Source organism: Muscardinus avellanarius (assembly GCF_963383645.1).
Source record: "Muscardinus avellanarius genome assembly, chromosome: 3".
Lineage (NCBI taxonomy): Eukaryota > Metazoa > Chordata > Mammalia > Rodentia > Gliridae > Muscardinus > Muscardinus avellanarius.
The window spans coordinates 142551150-142577064 of record NC_137788.1 but is presented as its reverse complement, the minus strand read 5'-3'; the positions used below and the strand labels follow the sequence as shown (position 1 = coordinate 142577064).

Genomic DNA, 25915 nt, shown 5'->3' with positions numbered 1-25915 from the left:
CAGCAACCTGTTTGGGGCTGCAGAGCTGGTTAGAGTCTGAGTGTGTGCCCCTCTGTAAGGCCAGCTCCAGCCTGGGCTCAGCCTCACATGCACTGCTGAGTGGCCCTTGGAGCCAGCCAGGTCACCCTCTGTCTCCAGCCAGTCCCAACCTTTGTAGTAGCTCTTAGACTCCACCTATGGGACCTAGCCCCAACCTCGGGGCCCTGCCTCCAACAAGCCCTCCAGCTTTTGCCCCGGCACCAGGTCTGGGTGCAAGGCACGCAGGCCTCCTGCTCCAGCTGTTCCCGTAGGCCAGGCTGGCTACTCATGGGCTCCTTCCTCTTTTGTACCATGTCCCCCCTCACCTGTGTGTTCCCACCTCCATAAGGGTGGGCAACTGGCCTGATGCCTTCCACCCCTCCACACTGTCTCCAGAGGAGGCAGAGACCAGAACTGACCATCTCCAGGTAGAAGATCACACAGGATCCTCCTGCCCCAGACCCTGGGCAGACCTGGCACATCTGTAGGAAAATGATCAAGGGTCACTTGACTCTGCCACTTCTCTCTGTGAAGAATGGGGCTGTAGGGGTCCTGATCTCTGGGGCGGGATGGGGACTGAAAGCGGAGGGCCTGACCTGGGGTTAGTACTCCGTAAGTGTAAAACAGAACTGTCACTGTCACGAGGGATGCGGAAGCGACTCTCACCCGGTGCCCTCTGGGTCTCGCCCAGCGGGAAGACAAGGCACAGTATACCTTCCTCCTGAAGGCCCAGCGCGGAAGCTCTGGGGGCTGGGAAGGGGGAGTGTAGCAAACTGAGCCTTGTGAGGCGGGAGGTCGAGGACCAGGACAGTAGGTACCACTGTTTCCGATGTTGGCAGACACAGTGTGTGTGGGATGCAAGAGTGTTTTACTATCAGTTTACAAATCTGTGCACAGCACACACCAGTGAGGATTCCACATCGTTGGGGAGGGAGGAAGGGTGATACTCAAGCCCCTGGGGCAGCACAGGGACAGAGCCCTTTGGATCCACTGCTCACGCAGCTTCAGGTTGGGAAGGGTGGCAGAGAGAGGAACAGGCCAGGGTGGGGCGCGGCCCAGCCTGGGATTTCAGAAAGAGATTGCATAGCTCGTTAAAACCCCCGGTCTTTCGCTGTTTTTTCCCCATTTTGCTCTGGGTGACTGGGGTGTCTACCCAGTGCATGAACAGAGTCAGCCCCTCCCAATTCCTGTAAGGTTTTCTGCCTTTGCAGGGGGATGTTTCTGGATGGGGGTAGTTGGTAGGGTCTGCAGAGGGGTCGTGGGTCCTGGCCCCGGAGAATTGGGGGCCCTGGGAAACATCCTATTCACACCCCCTTCTCTGGCTAAAGTTTTTTGCTGAAAGGGCCGCAGGAAACATTTGTGGGTGTAAATCCCAGAGACCACAGCTCCCTTCCTGTGGAACGTGGAGCCACACCTGTAGAGACAGCAGGTTGGATGTGGGCTTCAGCCCCCGAGGCCTGGGCAGCGTCCTCAGATCCGGATGTGGAAAGTGCTGGAAAGAGAAAGGCACGAGAGGGTGAGACCCTGGGCTGGGCAGGCAAAGGATCCTCAGGGAGACACAAACCAGGCGGGAAGGATGGCTCAGAGGGACCAGCGCTGCCAGCCACACGGAAGGACCACCCAGGTCTTTAGCCTTCCCATGAGCGTCAGCAAGAGGCAAAGGCCTCCCACGGCAAGGGGACCTGGCCTTGGGGGTGACTTCCTGGCATGCACACCACTGCCCATGGAGGTCCCACGAGACCAGGCTGCCCAGCTGGAGCCCAGACATCCTGGCCTGCCCTGCCCAAGCCAAGCCACTGTGCTGGCGGCACCTGAGGAAGTCTGGGGCCTTGGCGATCATGTCCTCAAAGTCAGCGAAGCCCAGCTTGCCGTCGCCATCCAAGTCGGCTTCCTCGATGACCTTGTCGCACACGAGCACCACCTCGTCCTCGTCCAGCTCTGACTTGGTGAGCCGGGCCAGGGTCAGCTCCAAGTCCTCCTTGCAGATGAAGTTGTCAGTGTTGAAGTCTGTGGGGAAAGGGCGTAAGAAATGGAGATGTTGAAGCCAGGGCTGAGTCCCCCAAGGCGCCCTGCCCTATGTCCCCTCCCTCCCAACACCCATCTGGCCTTGAGCCTCTGGAGTCTCAGAGCATGGCCATGGGTACCCTGGGATACGAGATCCTTGTGCCCGGCTGACGGAGACCAAAGGGGCTCATGCACAAGACACAGCTTGAATACTCAGTCAACAAATTGGCATTCAGAGCACCCACAAAATCCACACAATGACTCTGCGTACGACCGTTTCAAGTCTGAGGCTCCCAAGGAGCTCTGAGCTCAGCACAGGTGGCCACCCTGGCCGCAGCCCGCATTGCACTTCACAAGCCAGGGAGATGAGAACCAGAAACACCAAGTGATTGATAGGTCAGAGATGGAGTGGAGATTCTTCCCGGGGCCGATTTGGCTCTATGACCTGTTTTTCTAAATGTTTTGTCTAAGGTAAGCCTCGGGTCAAACATACGGTCTGCTAGCACATCATGTTGTACATAAAAACCCTCAAGGCAGAGCCGGGCGTGGTGGCGCACGCTTGTAATCTCAGCATTCGGGAGGCTGAGACCGAAGGATCGCGGTTCGCGGACAGCCTCAGCTACTTAGTGAGGCCCTCTGCAACTCAGTGAGACCCTGTTTCAAAATAAAAAATAAAAAATAGGGCAGAAGGTTGAATGCCCCTAGGTTTCATCCCCAGACCTGAAAAAAAGAAAAAAAAATCCTCAAGGCAGGAGATGCTCAGGGAAAGGCGGCATGGCGGGCCTCTGACACCGCAGGGAGCGTGGCTTCACTCTACTGACCAAAAGGCACTACTACTACCCCACAGCACAGCAAAATGGTTTGGAGGGCTGAGCCCCATGCAGGTATTTTTTTATTTATTTTTGTGGTACTGGGGATTGAAGCCAGGAGCATTCTACCTCTCCAAATGATACGCCCAGCCCTTTTATGTATTCATTTTAAAAATCTGAAACAGGATCTCTCCGAGTTGCTGAAGGTCTTGCTAAGTTGCCGAGACTGGCCTCAGACTTCCCATCCTCCTGTCTCAGCCTCCCAAGTACTGGGATCACAGGCCTGTGCCACTGAGCTCTGCTGCCTAACACTCTCCTTACCATTTTTAGCCCAATTGCCTGGGGTGCCTTTCCCAGCAAACGTGGGTAACGTCTCTGCTCAAACACCGCCCAGGAGGTGGGCTTCCTGGACACAAGGGCCTCCTTCACGGAGCTGCTCCGTCCGCTGGGCTGACAGTAAATGGTAGTGGTGTAGATCATAACAGCAAATGTGAGCCTTGCATGTTCTTCCTCAGTTAATGTTTAAAGCATGCCTATTAGGTAGGGGCAATTAGAATCCCACTGTACAGATACAGAAACAGTTGGAAAGGACGAGGCCCTGCCTGAGGTCAAGTCCCTGGTCCTAGAGTGCGGTCCAGTCTGCTGGCCCGTGAAGAGCCCCAGGGCAGGCACGGGGGATTCATCAGGGGGCACACAGGAGGTTCTCTGGAAAGCCTTGCTGACTGACTGCACTCCTCTGCCCATTTTATTTAAGGAAATTGAGGTCTCCATGTGTTCCCCCTCTGGGGTCTGAGATGGAGGGGAGGATGTTGAGTGAAATTCAGGAGACCTTTCTCATGAGCCAAGTGGGTTTCGTCTGTGGAAGGTGGACAGGCGGGTACTGTCTTTCTCATATGTGAATATAACGCGTTTCTAAACCAAAGTCCTTTGAAATAAACATGACTACCAGAGAAAAGGCGCCCGACAGACCCCACTGCCTTGGGAGCCGCCAGCTGCTCAAAGGTGCCCAGAGAAAGTCTGTTGCTGGCCGTTCTGGTTTGGGACAGATCTTCTCTGAGGACTGTGGGGCTCTGACCCCAGGGGCCTGCCTGGCCGCGCCTCTGGCACAGTGCAGGACACCGCTTTGGGACTCATGAGCGCACTGCGCCCTCTGGTGGCCACCGGCCAGGGCACCCGAGGGGCCACACCTTGGCACTACAGGGCTTTCCCTTGCTGGCCCCCTCAGCCCCAAGGCCCAGGCCTCCTTGCTGGGCCCCAGACTCAGTCTGGTTCCTCCAGTTCACACCCCAAAGCTGCAGGGAGATCTTTCTACACAGCTGCCCCCCCCCAAAAGCCCTGCAGTGCCCTGAGCACTAGGCCCAAATTCCTGGGCCGGCTCCTCACCTTCTAGCCTTCATTAACCCCTCCAGACTCACAGTGCCCCTGCACACCACAGCCCCAACCTCCCCGGTGTCCTCCAACCCCACACCTCCCTGCTTCCCTCAGTCCTCGTGGCCACCCCCTCCGCCAAGGACGCCCACCCCCACGTCTCCAGTTGACAGGTCCCCTGGGGGGTCCAGGCCTGAAGAAATGTCACCACCTGGGAATCCTCCATACAGTAGCCCCTATCTGGGGCGGGCGGTCCCTCCGTCCTCTGCTCTCAGGACACCGGGATGTCCCGCGGCCATGAGCTGCCTCTTGTGGCCACCCTGCTGAACTGGCGCCCTTCAGAGAACATGGCGCTCATGGCCTCGTGGCACTCGGTGTCTCAGCATCCCCCAGAGCAGGGGCCAGCAGTAACCCCGAATGCCACCTTCCACAGCACCACAGCCCGCCCCCCGCCAGACCCCTGTCACCATAGATCTTGAAGGCGTAGCTTGCTTTGAGTTCCCGGGGAGCCGACTCGCAGAGCACAGAAAACATGTCCACAAAGTCGTTAAAGGTTAGGTTCCCCTCGCCATCCTCAGAAAAGGCCTCCACGATCCTTTCTTTGAAGGGATTCTCCTGAAGAGAGCAACCACACCGGTCACAGAGGCAGGGGACGCTTGGAGCCCAGCCCCTTGAGCCTCCGTCTCCCCATCTGCCCGGTGGTAACGGTGCCAGCACTGTTGCTAGGGGATTCTAGGCGTTAAGGATGAGAGGCCTGGCACAGGGAGTGATGCAAATATCATGCTGAGTCATTAAATGGGTACCAGTGCTGGGTGTGGGGGCACAAGTCTGTGATCCCAGTACTTGGGAGGCTGAGACAGGAGGATCAAAAGTTTGAGGCCAGCCTCAACAACTTTGTTTCAAAATTATAAGGGCTGGGGGTGTTGTCTGGAGGTAGATTTCCCTGGGTTCAATCGGCAGTACCAAGAGGAAGGGAGGGAGGGAGGGAGGGAGGGAGGAGGAGCTGCGCAGCCTGGTGCTCCTGGAGGCACGGGGGCCTGGTGTGAGGCAGGAGCAGGGATCAGTGCCTCTGTTCCTTTGTGCTACTGTCCAGAGAGCAGGCTGAGTGTGCAGGGCTCTGTTCCTGGAGAGAGAAGATACCCAAGGCATGGGAAGCTCAGCTAAAACAGGCCAAGATGGCAGGAGGTAAAAATAGGGCCCCACAGGGTCAGACCCCCGGACCGAGCCACAGAGCGAGTCACAGAGCCAGTTTAAGACACCAGGCCGCCAAGCCCTCGGCCCCTCTGAATCCTCCCGGACCACCTCAGATGCTGCCTCCGGGGGCACCATACACCACCTCCTTGCTCTGACACCAGATCACCCAGGGCCACACTCTCCTGGCTCCGTCCACCCCAATGGGCTAGCAGCTGGCCAGGCCCTCAGCCCCAGGCCCGCCCTGGCGGCTCTGAGACAAGGTGGCGCCTGCCCACGAATGCCTGACACTCTCCACGGCCCTCTGAGCCTGCTCCCCAGCCCCCAGGTCAGGCTACCTGCTTGTCCAGGGCCACCCTGGGGTTCACTTGGGGCTGAAGCCAACCAGGATGCAGGCCCAAGGGAAGGCCAAGGGCCGCTCCTGCTGCCTGGAAGCCACGCAGCCTAGGCCTGGCCAGGGTACGTCTGCAATGCAGAGCTGTGCACAGTGGCTATTGTTCTGTTTGGGTTTTCCTTTGTTTTTTGTACTGGGGATTGAACCCAGGAACATTGTACCTCTAAGCTGCACCCCCAGCATTTTAGCTGTTTTTGTTTTTTGAAACAGTATCACTAAGTTGCTGAGAAACTCGCTTAGCTGCTGAAACTGGCATCAGACCTGCAAGCATCCTTACTCAGCCTCCCCAGGTACTGGGATTACAGAGGTGGAGTACCACGTCTGGCCCCAAATGTCTTCTTTTCATTTTATTTATGGGGAATACTAGGGATTGAACCTAGGGGCATTTTACCTCTGAGCTATAACCCCAGCCCTATTTATTTACTTACTTAGTTAGTTATTATTTTTCTGGTACTGGGGGTTAAACCCAGAGGCATTCTGCCTCTTAGCTCCGCTGCCCCTCCACAGGCGCAGGCTCCCGCCCCCCACGGCCGCCCCTCACCTACCCGGAGCTCCGGCATCTGGATGATGAGGCTCATGGGCACGTGGACGATGGGGCTCTTCCTGTAGTCCATCGGGACGAGGTTGGGGGCCAGTTCATAGAACCGTGCGTGGAGCCTTGGGGGAAAAGCAGAGGAGACGCACTGGGCAGGGCACCCAGCCCCCATGGCCAGCGCTGCCACATCTGGGCCTCTGCCCTTGAAAACCGACCTCAGCCAGCACCCTGCTCAGCCACAGCACATGTGGCCTGGGAGGGAGGAGGGGTCTGCCCAGATCCCATGCTGACAATCAGTCTATCTCCAGCCCCCCTGTTTTTAAGATGTCTATGCCCCCCATTTCCTTCATTTTCTACTCCTAGGGCCTTCGACCAAATTGCACCCCTGTCTTTGGGATCTCTTCTCTCTTCCTTTGGTACTGGGAATTGAACCTAGGGGCATTCTACCTCCATGCTATACTCTCAGCCCGTGTGTGTGTGTGTGTGTGTGTGTGTGTGTGTGTGTGTGTGTGTGTGTGTGTGTGATTTGAATTCAGGGCCATTCTACCACTGAGCTATACCATTAGCCCTATTTTTATTTTTATTTATTTGTTTATTTATTTATTTCTGTGGTACCAGGAATGTATCCCAAGGGCTTCTATCTCTGGGCTACACTCCCAGACCTTTTTTATATTTTATTTAGGAACAGAGTCTCACTGAGTTGCTGAGAACCTCACTAAGTAGCTGAGGCTGGCTTCGAACCTATGCAATCCTCCTGTCTCCGCCTCCCAAACGCGGGGATTACAAGCGTGCGCCATCATGCTGGACTCTTATTGTTAGATGATGATGATGATGATGATGATTTTGGTGGCACTGGGGTTCCTGGAAGCCCTTCTACTTCCGGGCTACACTCCCAGACCTATTTTTATATTTTTTTTTAGTTTGGAAACAGGGTCTCTTAAGCCAGAGTGGCTGGCTCCAAACCTGTGTGATTCTCCTGTCTCCGCCTCCCAAGCACGGGGATTACAAGCGTGCATCACCACGCCCGGTAGAGATTTTTATTTTTAAACATGGTCTCACTAGGTTGATGAGAGTCTCACTACTTGCTGGGGCTGTCTTCAAACCCTCAATCCTCCTGTCCATTCTCAGCCTCCCAAGTACTGGGATTACAGGCATGTGCCACCACGCCCAGCTACCCTCAGCCCTTTTTATCTTCTTATTTTGAAACGGGGTCTTGCAAAGTTGCTGAAGGTCTCGCTAAATTGCTAAAGCTGGCCTTGAACCTGTGACCCTCCAGTCTCGGCTTCCCAAGTACTGGGATTACAGGTGTGCATCTCCATGCCCAGCTCCTTGGGGATGTCTCAGGGTCCTCTGCACCAGGCACTGAGCTAAGCAGTTGATGAGTCACCTTATTTAACCTTTACCATCGCTGGGCAGACACATGCATCATTACCCCAGTTTACAGCTCTGAGAACGGAGGGCTGAAAGACAGTGATCTGTCTACGGCCACACAACCAGGACACGCCAAAGGCCGTGGAGCAAACTCAGGACTGGAAATACGGAGTAGAACTTTACCGCTCTCGGCCCCGGCCTTGGCCCAGTTCCTATCCCCCTCAGCCTAGCCCCTGAGAGCTCTGGAAGCCCCTGCAAGCAGGCCACCTGCAACCTCCCTCTAGCTGGGACCCCGGTCCCACGCCCGCTGCCTGGGGCTGGCCCTCTTCCCCTCTCTGCCGATGGCTCCGTCCTTAAATCCCATCCATCGCTTGCCCTGGATGTAGCAGGTCACGTCCTGCTGGAATGCAAGCCCACTTCAGCGTGTTGCATGGACCCTTGAGGGTGAGGAGCATCCATACACTGTCTCACTTGGAAGACCCCTCCCCATTATCCAGTCTTCCTTTGCCCTCCATGCCCTTGTTCCAAGTCCCTGCCATTCCAGACCATTTTAAGACAGGTACAAACTGCACCCAGAAGAAACTGTGTCCATGAAGCGCTGCTGCTGACCTGGTATGGGGGTGCGGGTCAAGGGTAAGGCTCGCTGACTAGGAGCCGAGGTGGGTATCCTGCCCAAGTGGAGACCTCAGGTTGCCAGGGATTGGGTCAAGTCCGGCCCGTATCTCCTGGGCCTGCCCTATTACCTCGAAGCCTGGGTGAGCCCAGGTCTTCTAAGTGGCCCGGCCTGGGCTCTCTCTCAGCAAGCCCTCCCACACTGCCAGCAGCCCTTGCTCGGGTTCCACCAGTTCTTGATGTCTAGCAGGGCATTTAACTGCGTCTCAGCTCACTCAAGTAAAATCAACAGCGGCCAGTGCTCACCTGTGCCCGGCCTGGGCTACTGCTGCGCCGGGCACTTTTCTTACTTTCATCCCCAAACTACCCTGACAGGGTGGTTTTCTGGTAGGGAAACAGGTTCATGGGCTAAGTGTCCATGCCCTCCTTACACAGCCAAGGAACACTGAATGAACCCTGACCCACTTCTTCCCTGCCAGTCAAGACACCCGGGCGAGACCATCATTACCGGGTGCAGAGCCCGTCCCTAGCCGACGAAAGCCCAGTGCCACCACCCCGGTCTCCAGTCACACATCCCTTAAAAGGGCCTGAAGTCACAAGGAAGTCCCAGGGATTGGAGAAAGCTGGACTCGGGTGGGAAAGGGGAGGAGCCTCCCTGGGTAGGAGGAGGGGCTCAGGGTGTCATGGCCTAGTGGTGACTTTCCACAAGAGGGCGCTCTGGACTTTCTTTGCTCCTATTTCCTGCATTGAGAAAAATCTTGCCCATTTTTGTGGACCCCAAGCTCTGCAACCACAACTTGTTGCGTTCTCTCTCTCCCTCTCTCTCTCTCTCTCTCTCTCTCTCTCTCTCTCTCTCTCTCTCTCTCTCCCTCTCCCTCCCTCCCTCCCTCCCTCTCTCTCTCTCTCCTCGTGAAACTGGGGATTCTACCTCTGAGCTACAGTCCCAGCCCTATTTTAACTTTTGTGGTCCTGGGGGTGGAACCCAGGGGCTTTTCTACCTCCGGGCTACACTCCCACACCTATTTTTATATTTTATTTGGAAACAGGGTCTCACTAAGTTGCCGAGAGCCTCACTAAGTAGCTGAGGCTGGCTTCGAACCCGTGCGATCCTCCTGTCTCAGCCTCCAAGCGCTGGGATTAGAAGCGTGCGCCACCACGCCCAGCTGATTCTTTATTTTGAAACAGGATCTCACTAAGTTGTGGAGGGCCGCCTAAGTTGCTGAGGCTGGCTGCAAACATGTGATCCTCCATCTCAGCCTCCTGAGTACTGGGATTCCAAGCGTGAGCCCCTGTGCCCGACTTTCTTTTTATTTTATTTATTTTTTTATATTTTATATTTATATTTTTATTTTTGGTGGTACTGGGGTTCCTGGAAGCCCTTCTACCTCTGGGCTACACTCCCAGACCTATTTATATATATATTTTTTTTTATTTGGAAACAGGGTCTCTTAAGCCAGCGCGGCTGGCTTCGAACCTGCGCGATCCTCCTGTCTCTGCCTCCCAAGGGCGGGGATTACAAGCGTGAGCCCCTGTGCCCGACTTCCTTTTTATTTTGAAGCAGGTTCTCCTATGGGATGAGTCCCCGTTCAACAGAGCTGTATTCATCCGCATTTGTGGCTGTCGCTGAGCTAAGTTCCTAAAAATCTCACTAAATTGCTGAGGCTAGCCTTGAACCTGGGATCCTCTTGTCTCAGCCTCCTTAGTACTGGGATTATAGGCTTGCATTCTTGACAGATCCATAATTTCCAATTGTTATGTTTCTATCTGGACTTTGACACCTATTCTCCTGTACTGTGGTGAGCTGCTAGGTATTTTTGGGAATGACACCCCCAAAGTCTTGTGAGGGCTCGAAGTTAGGCTGAGGTTGAATCTTGCCTGTACCTCTCACTAATGGCGTGGCCTTGGCTAAGCGGAGTACCCTGGGAGAATAAATTTCCTAATCAAGAAACAGGGACTGCTGGAGCTAGGTAGGGCGGCGCCTGCATGTAATCCCAGCACTTGGGAGGCTGAGACAGGGGGATGGCAGATTTGAGGATAGTCTCAGCAAGTAGTGAGACTCTCATCAACCTAGTGAGACCCTGCTTCAAAATAAAAATAAAATACGGCTGGGAGTACAGCTCGGAGGTAGAATTCCTCTGGGTTCAATCCTCAGTACCAAAACCAACCAACCAAACAGAAATGAGGACCACCTACTGTCTTCGCACTTGAGAGAATCAAGTAGGAAGATGCCCATAAAGCCCCTCCTAGTCATCAGCACATTGCCTGGGGCTCCCTGGGAGGGTGGGCTTGGGGGAGTGCTGTGGGTGCTTCCAGGGGTTTGAGGAAGTTCTTCTGGGGTGGGAAGCCAGCTTCTACCCTGGGACACAGATCTATCCCCAAGCAACCACTAAAAAAATAAAAAAGAATGCTGGAGGGTGTGTGTGTGTGGGGGGGGGATTTGAAAGGAAAAACTGAAAACCCAAGTCGCCATGGAGAGACACTCTAAAAATGGTCAAAAACAACATCTCTATTCCCCGTCACCAGTGAAGGCCGCTGCGTCCAAGATGAACTGTAATCTGTGTATTGGGAGGCCGAGCCAGGAGGAGTGCAGATTGGAAGCGGGTGAAAGATACTGTTCCATCAAGTAGTGAGGCTCCCAAAACCTAGCAAGGCCCTGTTTCAAAATAAAAATAGGATAGGGAGCTGGGCGTGGTGGAGCAGGCTTGTAATACCAGTACTTGGGAGGCTGAGACAGAAGGATCAATCGATCTCAAGTTAGAAGCCAGCCTCAGCTACTTAGTGAGGCCCTCCACAACTTAGTGAGACTATGTTTCAAAATAAAAAATTAAAAATAGGGTTGAGGGTGTAGTTCAGAGGTAGACTGCCCCTGAGGTCAATAAATAAGGGTGCGTTGGGTGTGGGAGAGCATGCTTGTAATCCCAGCGTTTGGGAGGCTGAGACAGGAGGATCCTGGTTCGTGGGCTGCCTCAGCTACTTAGTGAGGCCCTTTGCAACTCAGTGAGACCCTGTTTCAAAAATAAAAGAATAAAATATAGGGAAAGGGGTGCAGCTTGGAAGTCAAATATCCCTGGGTTCCATCCCCAGACTTGAAAAAAAAAAAGGGCCAGGGATGTCACTCAGAGGTAGAATGTCCCGGGTCCCATCCCCAGTACCGCAATACATATATACATTAAAAATAGGGCTAGGGATGTATCTGTGAAAGGCAGAACTGCAGAGGTAGAACACTGCTGGGTTCAATCTCCAGTATTAAAATAAAAGGCCAGGAACCCTCCAAAACACGTTTCTCACTCTCAAAACGGCTTGTCTTCTCTCCTGAACGTACACTCGCTTTTGTAAATAAATCTCTGTGCCTCTGCTGATGCATGCTGACATCGCTTCTCTCACGTAAGCCAAGGGCCCTGATGGTCCTAAATGGAGTCTTCCCTCCCACTCTGGGAACTCCTCGGACCCTCTTCTGGAGGTATCTCTTCTCCCATGACAGGACGGAGGGTGCATGGGGCCCGGTGGCCTTCACAAGCACAGCTGCGCCAAGATAACGCAGGGCAGTCTGACCCAGACTAAGGAGCGGTTCCCCAAAACAAGAAAAGAGTCACAAAGGGGAAGATTCCAACCCTGACCACCAGGGCCAGCCCCCACCACCTGGGAGCCACTGAGACTGGCTGGTCCACGGCCCAGGCACCACCCCCCTCCCTTGCTCTCTTGCTGATATAAAAATGTTCACACTTCCCCCCAGTACTGCTGTTCTACTGAGCTAGACAGCCCGGCAGGCTAGCCTCGCCTGCAATAAACTTTCCCTGATTGGACCAGCCTCCAGGGTCTCTTGTCTCTTGGGTCGTGCCAGTCACCTTAGGACTAGGGAGTTGAAAGAAGTGTTAAGTTCTTAGCCAGGTGTGATGGAGCATGCCAATAATTCCAGCACTTGGAGGCTGAGACAGGAGGAGCTGCACAGGTTTGAGGCCAGCCTCCGCAACTTAGCAAGTGCCTTAGCAAGACCATGTTTAAAATAAAAAGGGCCTGGGGTATACGTCAGAGGTAGAATGCTCCTGGGTTCAATCTCCAGCACAAAATAAATAAGTAAATAAAATAAAGCTAAAAAAAAATGCTGGTTTGATGGCACACACCTTTAATCCTAGTACTTGGGAAGCTGAGACAGGAGGACCACAGGTTCGAGGACAGCCTCAGCAAATAGTGAGCCTCTCATCAACCTAGTGAGAGGCTATTTCAAAATAAAAATTTAAAATAGGACCAGGGGGGCAGCTCAAGGGTAGAATACCCCTCGGTTGAATCCCCAGCACCACAAAAATAAATAAATAAATAAATAAATAAAATTAAAATAGGGCTGGAGGTGTAGCTTAGAGGTGGAATGCCACTGGGTTCAAGCCACAGTACCATAGTAAATAAATAAATAATAAAAAAGAAAGAAAGAAAGTCAAGTGTAGTAGCACACCCTTATCATCCCAATACTTGGGAGGCTGAAACTGGAGGATCGCAGCCAGCCTCTGCAACTTAGAAGGCCTTCAGCAACTTTGTAAGACCCTGTTGCAAAATGAAAAATAAAAAGAGGACCAGAGGTCAAGCTCAGAGGTAGAACATCCCTGGGTTCGTCCCTAGTACCACACACATACACAAAAGTGTTACGCCCTTACCACCTGTAGGGGGTAAGCGAGGTAGCTGACGGTCGGTGGCTGCTCGGGTGGGCTGCCCACTCAGGCTCAGCCACAGGCGGGCAGGTGGAATCGCCTGCCCTGGAGCGCAGCCAGATCTAGCAGGTGGGGTGGAGGGGGAGCAGGGAGAGCCAGCCCTGTGGTTATCTGTGACTTGGTGTCACTGACCGATGCTGCCGGACACCGGGCCCCAGCTACAGAGAACCTCCTGCTCAAGTTCCCTCCTCGCCATCTGGTCAGTACTCAGGGTGCAGCTTACCAAGAAAGCCATCCGGGTGGGGGTGGGGCGGCCGGGCTGTGCCTGGAGGAGGGCGGGCTGGCCGGGCTGGGGCTGGCCCTGCTGGACAGGTCTCCACTCCTTGCTCTCCCTGGGCTCCAGGCCTCGGCCACCGTCCCTCCTGGGTCTGAGATGTGAGTAGTGGAGGGGGCTCGCCTGGAGGGGCGGGGTCGACTCACTGGCCTTTACTGGAGCCCAGGGAAAAGGCTGGGGACAAGCTGAAGTGCTGGAACTGCATGGGGCCCCTGGTGGCCATGCCCGGCCCCTCCAAGGACAGGTGATCCCACGCCCTGACCCTTCTCCACGGGCAGACAGGTGGTGGCAAAACCTTAAGTAAAGTAGCCCTTGACTGTCTTTACTGTCACCCCTGGCCTCCCCGCCACAGGAGCCGGTGACCGCTGTCCCCAAGCTGCATATACGACAATATGACACTGCCACACAGCAGGGACCAGCCCCAGATTCCCTCCCTCCTCAACCCTCCTTGATCATGGTAGAAAAGCACCAGGCCGGGCGTGGTGGGCACACTTGTATTCCCCGGGCTTGGGAGGCGGAGACAGGAGGATCAAAGCCAGCCGCGCTGGCTTAAGAGACCCTGTTTCCAAATAAAAAAAGTATAAAAAATAGGTCTGGGAGTGTAGCCCGGAGGTAGAAGGGTTTCCAGGAACCCCAGTACCACCAGGCCTGCCCCTTGGGCTCCTAATGATTACCAACGCAGAGGCAGGGCTGGGACGGGAGGCCTCAGAGGTCTCCACCCTGCGGGCCCTCCAGCTAGGCCTTTGCTCTGCTGTGGAGCTACCAAGGCTGGGGTGCTGAGGGGAGCAGAGGTTAGCAGGCTGGGGCCATGGGGAACCTGGACACCCTCTCTAAATGTTCTTAGCTACCTGGAGTCCGTCATCTGCAAAGGGGCTGGGGACACCCCCACAGGCCTATGCCTATCAAATTGTCTCTAATTCTTGGCCTGACCTTGAGCTACTCCCTGTCTCCTACAGGGGCAACCGTGCTGCGCTCAGCAAGACCCATGGAGGAAGACCAGAGGAAGCAGACCTGTCTTCTGGCCTCTGCTGCCCCCCGACCAATCCTCCCTGTCCTTTGCCCACTCTGTGTGTATGTGTGTGCTGCTGGAGATCCAACCCAGGGGTGCTATACGCCTGAGCCCCATCCCTGGCCCTTTTTTTTTTGAGGTACCGGGGATGGAACTCAGGGGCATTCTACTTCCGAGCTATACCCCCAGCCCCACTTTTTTGTATGGGTCTGGGGATGGAACCCAAGGGCATTCGACCTCTGAGCTATACCCACCCCCTGTCCTATTTTTTATTCTTTATTTTGAAACAGGGTCTCACTAATTTGCAGAGGGCCTTACTAAGTAGCTGAGGCTGGCCGTGAACCGTGATCCTCCTGTCTCAACCTCCCGAATGCTGGGATTACAAGCGTGCGCCACCACGCCTGGCTGCCTGTTTTGTTTTTTTGCTTTTGTTTGTTTTTGTCTTTTTTTTTTTTTTTGAGACAGGGTCTTACTAAGTTGCTTAGGCTGGCCTCCACCTTATGACCCTCCTGCCTAGGCCTCTCAAGTTGCTGTGATTGCAGCTGTGTGCCACCGTGCCCGGCTATGCTCTCCAACGCTCACAGGCTAACAGGTGGGTGCCGCTGAGTAGGCCGGGAGCTCTGAGTTCTGTCTGATGGCAGGTCCAAGGGGAACTGGCACCTGAACCCACAAACCCACAGATCTCCAGGGGGCTGTGAGGGCACCATGTGATCACTAGGGAGGCATGGAGGTGGGGGGGTCCCTAAAGGAGGTGATCGGGGAGCTGGGTCTAGAAGGAGGTGTGGCGATGCTGCGCGTGGAGATCATAAGAAAGGGTGCCCTGGGCAGTGGACGGCCAGTGTGAAGTCGGGGGCCACGTGCTTTGGTGGCCAGAATGGAGATGTCAAGGGCCTCAGAGGATGAGCAGCCTGGGGCTAACAACTACAAAGGGGGGTCAGAGTGGTGGGGGCGCCCCACAACAGAGGGCGAAAGTGGCCAGGCCAACATGAAGGCCTATGCTAAGGCTTGGAAAGGTCAAGTGCCACCAGAAGGTGAACGGTGAGGAGTGAGGCCTGGCGGCACTTTCTTCTTTCTTTCTGTAGTGTGTGTGTGTGTGTGTGTGTGTGTATGTGTTACTGGAGATGGAAACCAGGGGCATTCTGCCTCTGAGCTAGACTCCGAGCCCTATTTTTTATTCTTTATTTGGGGACAGGTTGTGGAGGGCCTCACTGTGTAGCTGGCTGCAAACCCGCGATCCTCCTGTCTCAGCCTCCCAAATACTGGGATTACAAGCAAACACCACAATGCCTGGCTTCTTTCTTTTTCTTATGCTGGGTTGAACTCAGGGGTGTTCCACCTCTGTGCCACACCCCCGGCCCGATTTTATTTTTTACTTGGAAATAGGGTCTTGCGAAGTTGCTGAGGCTAGCTTCAAACACACGATTCTCCTGTCTTAGCTTCCCAAGTATAGGCTGAGCCACTACACTCATCTAATTACATTCTTTTTGTTTATTTTTAAAATTTTTCAATTTTTTAATTTTTTATTTTTGTGGGTCTGGAGATGGAACCCAAGGGCATTCAAACTCCAAGCAACATCCCTTGCTCTATTTTTTTTTTTGTATCCTTTATTTTGAAACAGGGTTTCACTAAGTTGTGTGCGCCAGCATCCTTTATTTTAAATTTTTTTTAAGTACTGGGGCTTGAACCCAGGGGAACTCTCCTGCCAAGCTACATCCCAAGCCCTTTTTAATTTTTATGTTGAGGCAGTATCTCCGACAGTTGCCAAGATGATCCTGGAACTTGCCATCCTTTTGCTTCAGCCTTCTAAGTAGCTGGGATTGCAGGAGAGCAAGCAAGTGCATGTGTGTCCGCGCACGCGCGTGTGTGTGTGTGTGTGCGTGCGTGTGTGTGTGCGTGTGTGTGCGTGTGCGAGAAAGAGATGACCTTCTGAGAGCCATCTTGTCCCAATGGGGCCCTTCCCCTCACAGCACCCAAATTCCAGGTCAAATCCTGGTTACCAGATACCAGAACAGGGGAGCATGCTCTCGGTAGCAGTACCATTACCCCCACTTCTCAGAGGCAGCTAGTGCTCAGGGAGGGCCAGACCTTGCCCGAGGCCACAGGCCTGGGAAGTGGGAAGAGAGCTGAGTGCACTGTGTCCGGCCAGGCCCAGGGCCTCTGCCCCGCTGCTGACTCTGACGGGTGGAAGCGGGTGGAAGCGCAGCCTGGGTGAGGGCAGCGGTCGGTGCAGGGATGGACGGCAGCCTGCTCTCTCAGGCTGCAGCCCCGGCCTGACCATCGATCTCCAGGGAAAGTGATCCTGAGGCTTTGTGGCTTTTAATGCCACCTGATAGCCCAGCAGAGGGACCCAGGAAGGGCCTGTGGGGCAGGTTTCCTGGCATTAGTGGATCCTTCTCACTGTCTGACCCGGGGGCTCCCAGACTCCCAACCCCCAGAACCTTCTAGGACCTTCCAGGGCTGGGAAGGGAGGAAGGACCTTGCAGGACCTTCCAGGGCTGCCTTCCAGGACCTATGAGAGGGCAGGGAAGGAAGGAGGCCGCTGAGGGCGCAGGCAGTGGCTTGCCCGGGGCTTTGGGCATCCCAAGAGTGGAAGGGCATCAACAGGGAGGCGGTGAGTCCCTAGGGATGCTAACCTAAAGGGGCTCTCTGCAGCCCACCTGTGAGGAGAAGAGGCTCCCTTGTTACCAGGTGAAAGGATGGTAAAGATTAACTGGAAATGCATCTGAACCCCACCCCCAGCCCAGCCCAGCCCCAGCAGGGCAGCAGTATTGAGGGCTCTTCCTCATCCCACAGGGGTCCCCAGCCCCACCCCCGGCTGCAGCCCCCACACAAAGGATGGACAAGAATCAACACTTACTTGAGGATGTCCTTCTTATTGAAGAAGGTGCAGTCCTGCGGAGGAAAACACACGCGTGGGCACTGCGGTCCAGGCTCCCTCCCTCCTCAGAGCCCAGGAGCCTGGGGCAGGAGAGTGCTGCTACCCCTCCCCGCACACCATGGGGGACAGCTGATTCTTTTTTGGGGGGCATACTAAGATTTGAACTGGGGGGCATCCTACCTCTGAGCTATACCCCCAGCCCGTTTTATTTATTCATTTATGTATTTGCAGTACTGGGGATTGAACCCAGGGACATTCTACTTCTGAGCTATTCCCTTAGCCTTAATTATTTATTATTATTATTATTATTATTAATAATTATTATATTGCAGTACTAGGGATGGAACTCAGGGGCATTCTATCTCCAAGCGATATCCATAGCCCTGTTTTTCATTCTTTATTTTGAAACAGGGTCTCACAGAGTTGCAAAGGGCCTCGGCTAAGTAGCTGAGGCTGTCTGCAACCCTTGATCCACCTGTCTCAGCCTCCCAAATGCTGAGATTACAAGTGTGCACCACCATCCCCAGCTCTATTTTTTATTCTTTATTTTGAAATAGGGTCTCACCAAGTTGCAGAGGGCCTCAATAAGTAGTTGAGGCTGTCTGCGAACCTGTGACCCTCCTGTCTCAGCCTCCTAAATACTGGGATTACGAACGTGCACTACCACACCCTACTCTGTTTTATTTTGAAATGGGCTTTTGCTACATTGCTGAGACTGGCTTTGAACCTGCCATCCTTCTGTCTCAGCCTCCCAAGTGTTGGCATTACAGGTGGGCGCCATCACATCTGGTTGGCCAGCAGGTTCTAATGGGTCCAGAAAATGCCCTCACAGGCCTAGGAGCTGCCTAAGTGGGGCCCGGGAAGCCAGTGTGCAGGTGGGGTGGGGCTGCGTGACACACTTGGGTGTACAGTAAGGAGGGAGATGGAGAGTTCACAGGTGGACGTGGTGAATTTGAGGACCCGGCGGAGCGCAGGGGATGGCGTGCATCCTGAGCGGCTGAGGGTCACAGACTGTGCTCAGAGACAGAGGTCCAGGCGTGTGGACGTACCTGGTATCTGAAGCCACAGGAACGGGTGGGACCACATAGTTGTGAGTGGCGGAGGGGTGAAGGGGAAGGGTGGCTGGGGAGGGGCAGGGGAGTGGGGAGCCGCCTTAATATCTGGGTGAGGTGGAAGCTGCTGACCTCAGATGTGGGTAGCACTGTTCCTGAGCCCATCAGATGACAGACTCCTGGGGATTTGGGGGAGTGTCTGTCTGGACCTGCTGCCTCTCTGACTCTAGCCTGGGTTATCACGGTGAGTAAACCCCAAAGCCCTGGGGATTGAACCTGGGGTGTTCTACCTCCAAGCTACAACCAACCCTGCCCTTTTTATTTATTATTATTATTTTTTTTTTAAATTTGAAACAGGGTTTTGCTAAGTGGGTCTTACTACATTGCTGAGGTTGACCTTGAACCTGTAATCCTCCTGTCTCAGCCTCCCAAGTACTGGACTGCAGGCGTGCACCACGGCATCTAGCTCCATTAGAGTCTCTGGTGATGGCTACCATACCAAGCCTTGGTGGGAAGCAAGAAGCTGTACAGGACCAGCACTTCCAAAAACCCCTTACTGTGAAGCCCTTTGTGTTTTCCCTGCTGTTCAGCTCCTTTGCCTTTGTCCGCTGTCATGGGCTCGGCAGAGCGCAGGGCCTGTGGGGTCTCCTGGGGCCATAAGCTGAGCACAGCTGCCCTGATGGGGTGAATGGCTACTGCCCAGGCGCACAGCCAGCCAGGCTGGCCCTGGATGAGACCTGAAGCCTCTGTCACCAGGGCAAATGGACTACAAGTTCAGGCAGGCCAGAGGGCACGCCCTCGGGGACCTGGCAGTGAGGGCTCCACTGGGCGCCTTCAGCGGTGCTTAAGTGGCAGTGTTGGGGGGAATTCCCAGGCCCTTTGTAGCCCGTCTGTCCTTCTGAGCCACCTGCTGCTCCGTGGGAGGTCAATAAAGGACCCCCGTGCTACCTTGCCCTTCTTGGAAATATAGGGGCTTCACCCGGGGGGTGAAGCTTTGCTTTTGGCAGTGGGTCCTCTGTAGGCAGTGGCCCCCATCTCCCACTCAGCATAGACTGAAAGCTCCCTGCCTTGCAGGCCTAAGACTCAGCCAACCCCAGAGACCTGGGGCAGGCAGCAAAGACTTTCCTCCACCGTGAGGCTGGTTCTGTGCTCCCAAGGTGCCCGGCGAGAGAGGCTCTGCCAAGTAGCCTGGAGGGGCGTTAGCAGGTTTGGAATGGGGAGAGGTCCTGGCACCAGCTCCTGCTCGCCTCTTCTCTCCCTCCCCCAACCCCCTCCCATCACTGGGTTAGAAAGGAAGTGTTCAAGCTGGCCCAGTGAGGCATGCCTGTAATTCCAGTACTTGGGAAGGCTGAGTCAGGAGGACTGCAAGTTTGAGACCAGACTCAGCAACTTAATAAAACCTCAAGAACTCAGCAAGGCCCTGCTTCAAAAAGGGCTGGTGGCGTGGCTCAGAGGTAGAACATCCTGGATTCAATCCAGAGGAAGAAAAGAAGGGAGGAGGGGCCATATGTTTCCAGGTTCTGACCCAAGGGTTCTACTAGCCAAAAATGCAAAGCCTTCCCATAAAACCCCGGTTCCCTATCACATTATGCATCTCTCTACATCAAAGGTCCTTGCGGTGGGGCTTTGGGGCCAGGAGCAGCAGCCTCACTAGGAACCCGGTGGATATGCTCTGGCTTCACTCCAGAGCTCCAGAATCGGAAACCCTGAGTGGGGCCCAGGAACCTGCGTTTCCAACAAGCCCTTCCCGTGATGCTGGTGTGTGGTCCAGTGTGAAGGCATCTGCTATTGTGCAGAATCACCTGGGGAGACTGCTGCCCCTCCCAGACTCCAGATGAACTGGCCAGAAATTCCCGAGGGTCCACCCAGAGGTCAGCGGTCTTCTCAGGTGATTCCCAAATGTAGCCCAGCCTGAGAACCTCCTCGCGGCCCCTGTGTGAGTACCATGTGGCTGGCACAGCGGCTCTGAAGACCCAGTTTTGTTTAGTGCTCATCACTAGCCTGGAAGACATTATCTCCCTATTATCTATTTATTTAATTATTGTGGCACCAGGGATTGAACCCAGGGGCCTTCTACCTCTGAGCTAGTAGTAGGGGTGGAACCCAGGAGCTTTCTACCCCTGGGCTATACTCCCAGACCTATTTTAAACTTTATTTGGAAACAGGGTCTCACTAAGTTGCTGAGAGCCTCACTCAGTAGTTGAGGCTGGCTTCAAATCCGTGCGATCCTCCTGTCTCAGCCTCCCAAGCACTGAGATTTACAAGCGTGCACCACCAAGCCCGGTTCCTAATTCATTATTTTTGAAACGGGGTCTCACTAAGTTTCAGAGAGCCTCACTAAGTAGCTGAGGCTAGCCATGAACCTGCAATCCTCCTGTCTCAGCCTCCTGAATACTGGGATTACACACCTGGCTTATACTGGGGCTTGAAACCAGAGGCATTTTGCTTTCGAGCCACATCTCCAGCACTATTTTTTTTTATTTTGTATTCTGAAACAGGGTCTCGCCGAGTTGCTGAGGCTAGCTTTGAATCTGCAGTCCTTCTGTCCCTGCCTCCCAAGTACTGGGATTACAGGCATGTGCTAAAAGCCTCATTTCAGAGGTGGGGAAACAAGAGGCCCAGAAGATCGTGGCTTGCGGAAGCCCACAACATAGCTGCCTGGAAACGACTGAAGCCAGAGCTTCAGAATCCCTGCCTGGAGTTCTCTGCCCTCCTACAGCTGTGTGCCACGTTAGCGCTCATTCACATGTTCATCTGGCACCTCTTCTGTGCCTGAGCGGGGGTCCCTAGGTACAGGGAAGGAGAGGGCGTGTAAACAGTGATGCAGCCTGGTGTGAACCATCCCCTGGCCACAAGAAGGACTGGAGCTGTGTGTGGTGTGTGTGCCCCCGGTGCGCCCAGCTGAGCAGAGTGGGGGAAGGTCAGGGAGCTCTTGGCAGACAGCTGGTGCCTGGCCTGGGCAGACAGCTGGGCACACCGGGCTGGTGAGGAGTGAGGCCAGGGCACCAGGAGAACAGAAACAGAGGTGAGGGAGGGAGTGCTTGGCTGGAAGCCCTTGGCTGCCTGGAATCTGGAATAGAAATGAGGCTGGGCTGGATGCACTCTGCTCTGGACCCCACTAGGCTGGCATCCCAGGACCTGGAACTACAGAGAGAGGAGAGGGTCATACCTGTGGTTTTTGTTTTGTTTTTGATACTGGGAATTGAGCCCAGGGCATTCCACCTCTGAACTACCCCCCCCCAGCCCTATTTTTTTTTTTTTTAGAAACACTAAGTCACGGAAGACCTTACTGAATTGCTGATGCTGCCTTCAAACCTCCCAGCCTCCTGCCTCAGCCTCCCAAGTACTGGTATTACAAGTGTGCGCCAACACACTCGGCTTCATACCTGTGTTTTGTTTTATTTTATTTATTTATTTATTTATTTATTGGATCTGGCGTGGAACCCAGGGGCATTTGACGTCGGAGCTATACCCTCTGTCCTATTTTTTATTCTTTATTTTGAAACCGGGTCTCACTAAGTTGCGGAGGGCCTCACTAAGTATCTGAGGCTGTCCGAGAACCGCGATCCTCCGGTCTCAGCCTCCCAAATGCTGGGTTTACAAGCGTGTGCCACCACGTTCTGCTTCATACCTGTGATTTGGAAAGGTCCATCCTGTCCTTGGCCCCTGCACTGCTTGCTCCAGGTGTCCATATCCCATGGATGGCTCCCCAGGGTCTCCCCAGGTAATAGGGAACTAGTCAGTACATAGTCAACGCAACTCTTTGCCCACGGTTTATTCTCATAGAAAGTGCTGTGTGTGGTGATCTAGATTTTGTCTGTTGGAAGGAGAGAAGGAAGGAGGGAGGCAGAGGGAGGGTGGGGAGAGAGCCAAGGCCCTGGGCTTGTGAGGGACAGCAGGGGGAGGGAGGAGAGCCACACCTCTCATCCCCAGGAGCTGAGGCTGGCCGGCCCTGGCTGTGGGCACACAGGAGGGGATTCCGAGGTGAAATCTAAAAGAGGCCGAGTCACAGGGCTTATTCATAACTGGACTGTGGGCTGCGGGACAGCGGCTAGAGGAGCAGCGGTGGGTGGTGGGTTCCAGGGAAGGCAGGGAGGCCTTTGGGGGAGTTGAAGGGTCAGGGGGCTGTGTGTACACTGCAGAGGTGTGGTCTGTAGGGAACTAGTAGCCTGGGAACAGGGCGGGGGTGCTCTGCTTTGGGAAAAGACTCCGGCTAGAAGTCCCAAGAAACCTGGCAGTCACCTGGGCCAGGGGTGGCTATAACTCAGCGTCACCCCATCCGGCCCTGGCTGGGTGTGCTGGGGAGCCGGAGAGATGTGGAGAACTCAGGTTTCATGGCTCTCATTTCTCCCACCCTGCCTGGTGGGTCTAGCCAGGCCCTGGCAAAGGATCAGAACTCAACACAGGGACTGGCTCCGACGGGTAACCCAATGCCAGGCTGGTCTGGGTGGGAACCCAGGCTCCCCCCCCCACCCCCAGAGGCTGCGCTTCACCTACAAGCCTTATCCAAGCCACCCCTTGCTTTCAGGCCCTGCTGGGCAAAATGCCATCCACCTCCCTAGGGCCGCTCAGGCACCACACTGCTTCTAAACCTTCCAGTCAAAGCAGAAGCCCCCTTCCCTATTGATCGCCCCTACCTGGCAGCACCCTTTCCTAGAAGGGCCACACTGAAGCTGAGAGTCTGTCTTACTAAACTTTAAGCATCTGCAGGACAAGAAGCACACACAGCCCAGCCCAGCCCACAGGAAGAGAGCAAGCCTTGGAGTCAGGGTTCAAATTCCTGTGTGAAGCCAATCATGGTGGCACAGACCTGTAATCCCAGTACTTGGGAGGCTGAGACAGGAGGATCGCAGGTTCGCAGTCACTCAGCAATTTAGTGAGGCTCTCAGCAACTTAGGGAGACACTATTTCTGAATAAAATTTAAAATAGAGCTGGAGGTGTGGCTTGGAGGTAGGATGTCCCTGGCTTAATCCCCAGGACCACAAAATCTCGTGGGTGCCCTGATTGGCCAAGGCTCCCAGGTCTCTGTTTACTCCCCTGTAAATGGGCTGATAACCCACCTCACGGTGGTAGTCCGAGGAGTTGATACACAGACAGCATTGACACAGGGTCTGGTACACGCGAGGCACTCCACAAACAGGGAGCTGGGAACGTTGTGTTATGAACAACTGGGGCTCCCAGGAGCCTGTTTATTTTACCTTCACCCACAGCAGAGGATGCACACGTCAAGCCTGCTTTCCTTCATGCCAACATAAATATTCATGAAGGCTACAAGCATCTACTGTGTCTCTCTCCCAGGAGCAGAGGCAACAACTGGGCCCTGCCTGTTCTGCCTGGGGAAGTTAGGGAGGAGGCGTCAGAGTGGGCCTCAAAGGCTGGGAGGGATCACTGGGAGAAAGGGGGGCATGGAGAAGGGGGTCCCAGGCCCAGGAAAGGCACAAGAAGGGCCAGCGTGTTTGGGGGAGCTGTAGGGGGTGCACACTGTTCTGAGATGGCTGCAGTGCGGATAGCAGGCAAGGGGCCTGGGGAGGCTGAGGCTATGGGGTGCGCTGGGCAGCTTGCTGTGGCTGTGGGAAAGCTCTGGGGTGGGCTTCATCCTATAACCACAGAAAAGATTTTATATAGGTGCGAGGCCATTGGGATGCCTGGGACAGCTGGTTCTGGAACCTAGAAGGGTCTAAGGGGTGGATGCTGGGGGCACAGAGGGAGTTCACAGAGGCGGCCTTGCAAGAATGATATCCCGCTTACCTTCTTGCTCCAATGATTTCCACGCTGGGGCCGGAGGGAGAGACTCCAGCAGATAATAAGAGGACACCCCAACTAAAGACCATGTTTGGGGGCTGATACACCCCACTCCTCGTCCTTCCCGGGATTGTGGAGGTTGACAGGGCGGTCCTCCGCCAACCCACGTTTTCTGATTCTCCATCTCCGTGCCAGGTTGAGCTCTGGGGTCCAACCTGGGGCGGGCAGTGGGAAGTCTGAATGGGGAAAGCGCCCCTGATGGGTTCTTCCAATTGAAAAGCGCTCTCCCTCCCCAGAGGAGGAAACTGAGGGTCGAGGAGGGAGGTCCCCGGGCCAAGGTCACGCTGCACGCTGGAGGCAGTGGCAGAGTTTGAACCCCAAAGAACTGGACTCCCGAAGGCCTGAGAAAAGGACGGGAGGGGCGAGGGCGGCGCTGGGGCCGGGGCGCGGGGCTCACCTGGTAGTTGTCCAGCTGCTCTTCGGTGAAGATGGTCTGCTTGTTGCCCATGGTGGCCCCCCGGGGCGCCGCCTCCCATCCGCGGCCGCCGGAGCCCCGAGCCTGGCGCCCGCGGCCCTCGCAGCCCGCGGCGGGCAGCGTCCCGGGTGGCCGGCCCCGCCCGCACCTCCCGGGCACGGATCGCGGGCCGGCGCGGCTCCGCCCCCAGGGCCGCGGGGAGGGCCGCCATGGCCGCTGCAGCGCGCTCGGGGCCCGCCAGGGGGCGGTGTGGCCGCGGGAGGGGACCCGGGCCCTGGAGCAGGTGTCCCAGCATCTGCAGGCCAGCCCCGGCCCGCGGGGTCCGAACAAGGGCGCCGAGCTGGGAAACCCCTTGGAAGGGTGCAGGAGGGAGAGCGGCTCTGACTTGGCGCCCCTTGGCGGGGGGCGGGGGCCTTGGCCTGTGAGTAGGGGACATCACTGGGCTCTGACCCGTTTGGCCTGGCGACCTTTGATGGCGTGAGCCCTTTCCCCGGGTCCCGAGGTCAGTGGAGCTGATGTCCCGAGTCCTCCGCGGCCAGGCCCTGGGAAGCCGAGCTGGCCTTTGGCCTCGGCCTGGCCAGAGCATGTCAGGTCCTCTTGGGTCCTCGGGGAGGAGGACCGGTTTGCTTGGCTTTCTTTTGATCCACGAGAGGATACGGAGAACTTGACTGTGTCCCCTGAAGTGTGGCAAAGGCCAGGACTCATTTATGGGGCTCTAAGCAAATGCCATTGTTAGGAGGCAAAACTGTGCCTTCTTCGCATCTCGGGCTATGTCTGAGAATCTGGCAAGAGACAGATGAATGGCAGAAAAGCATACAGATGTATTTAACGTAGGGTTTATGGGACATTAGTAACCCTTCGAAGGAAATGAAGATCCAAAGAACTGTCAAAAGCTGAGTGCGTTTCAACTAGGTTGAACAAAGAGACAATTGTAGGAGGAAAAGTAAAATATATGGGGAGGCTAAGGAAGGTAAGGGTCATCTCATCCTTCTATCCTTGATAGGAATGTTTCTTTTCTCCTGGTACAAGACCTGCAGTTCTCACACTGGAATGTCACCTTCTCTGTTTTTAAGAAAAGAGGTCACTGTGTCCTCGCACTGGCAACTTTCCAAGTGCCCTTTAACGCAAATAGGCGATGTTCCAGAGTTGCATTAGGGGGTGGCATGTTCTGAATGCCTTTCCCATTAACCAAGTGGAACTGAGGTAGGATAGGAGAAGTAAAAATATTAGGTAGAAGGTAGACAAACTGGGAAGGAAAAGAAAACTATAGTTTTTAAAATATAGAAACTTGCCGGGTGTGGTGGCGCATGCGTGGAATCTCCGCGCTTGGGAGGCAGAGACAGGAGGATCGCGCTGGTTCGGAGCCAGCCGAGCTGGCTTAAGAGACCCTGTTTCCAAATTAAAAAAAAAAAAATAGGTCTGGGAGTGTAGCACGGAAGTAGAAGGGCTTCTTCCAGGAACCCCAGTACCACCAAAAAAATA

General features: G+C 54.9%; 1 protein-coding gene across 2 annotated transcripts; it reads right to left on the bottom strand.

The window, feature by feature from the left end:
- Window positions 1–1488: 1488 nt before the first annotated feature.
- On the bottom strand, window positions 1489–24466 carry CIB2 (calcium and integrin binding family member 2; the record flags this gene model as incomplete). 2 transcript variants are annotated; one of them, XM_080691036.1, is made up of 6 exons in its annotated part: window positions 1489–1510; window positions 1830–2025; window positions 4667–4814; window positions 6330–6441; window positions 17143–17177; window positions 24416–24466. In XM_080691036.1, the coding sequence occupies 6 exons, from the start codon at window positions 24464–24466 to the stop codon at window positions 1489–1491; spliced, it is 564 nt and encodes a 187-aa protein (XP_080547162.1). The 2 variants fall into 2 exon arrangements, with proteins under 2 accessions (XP_080547162.1, XP_080547163.1); XM_080691037.1 differs by lacking the exons at window positions 6330–6441; window positions 17143–17177.
- Between the last annotated feature and the right edge of the window lie 1449 nt (window positions 24467–25915).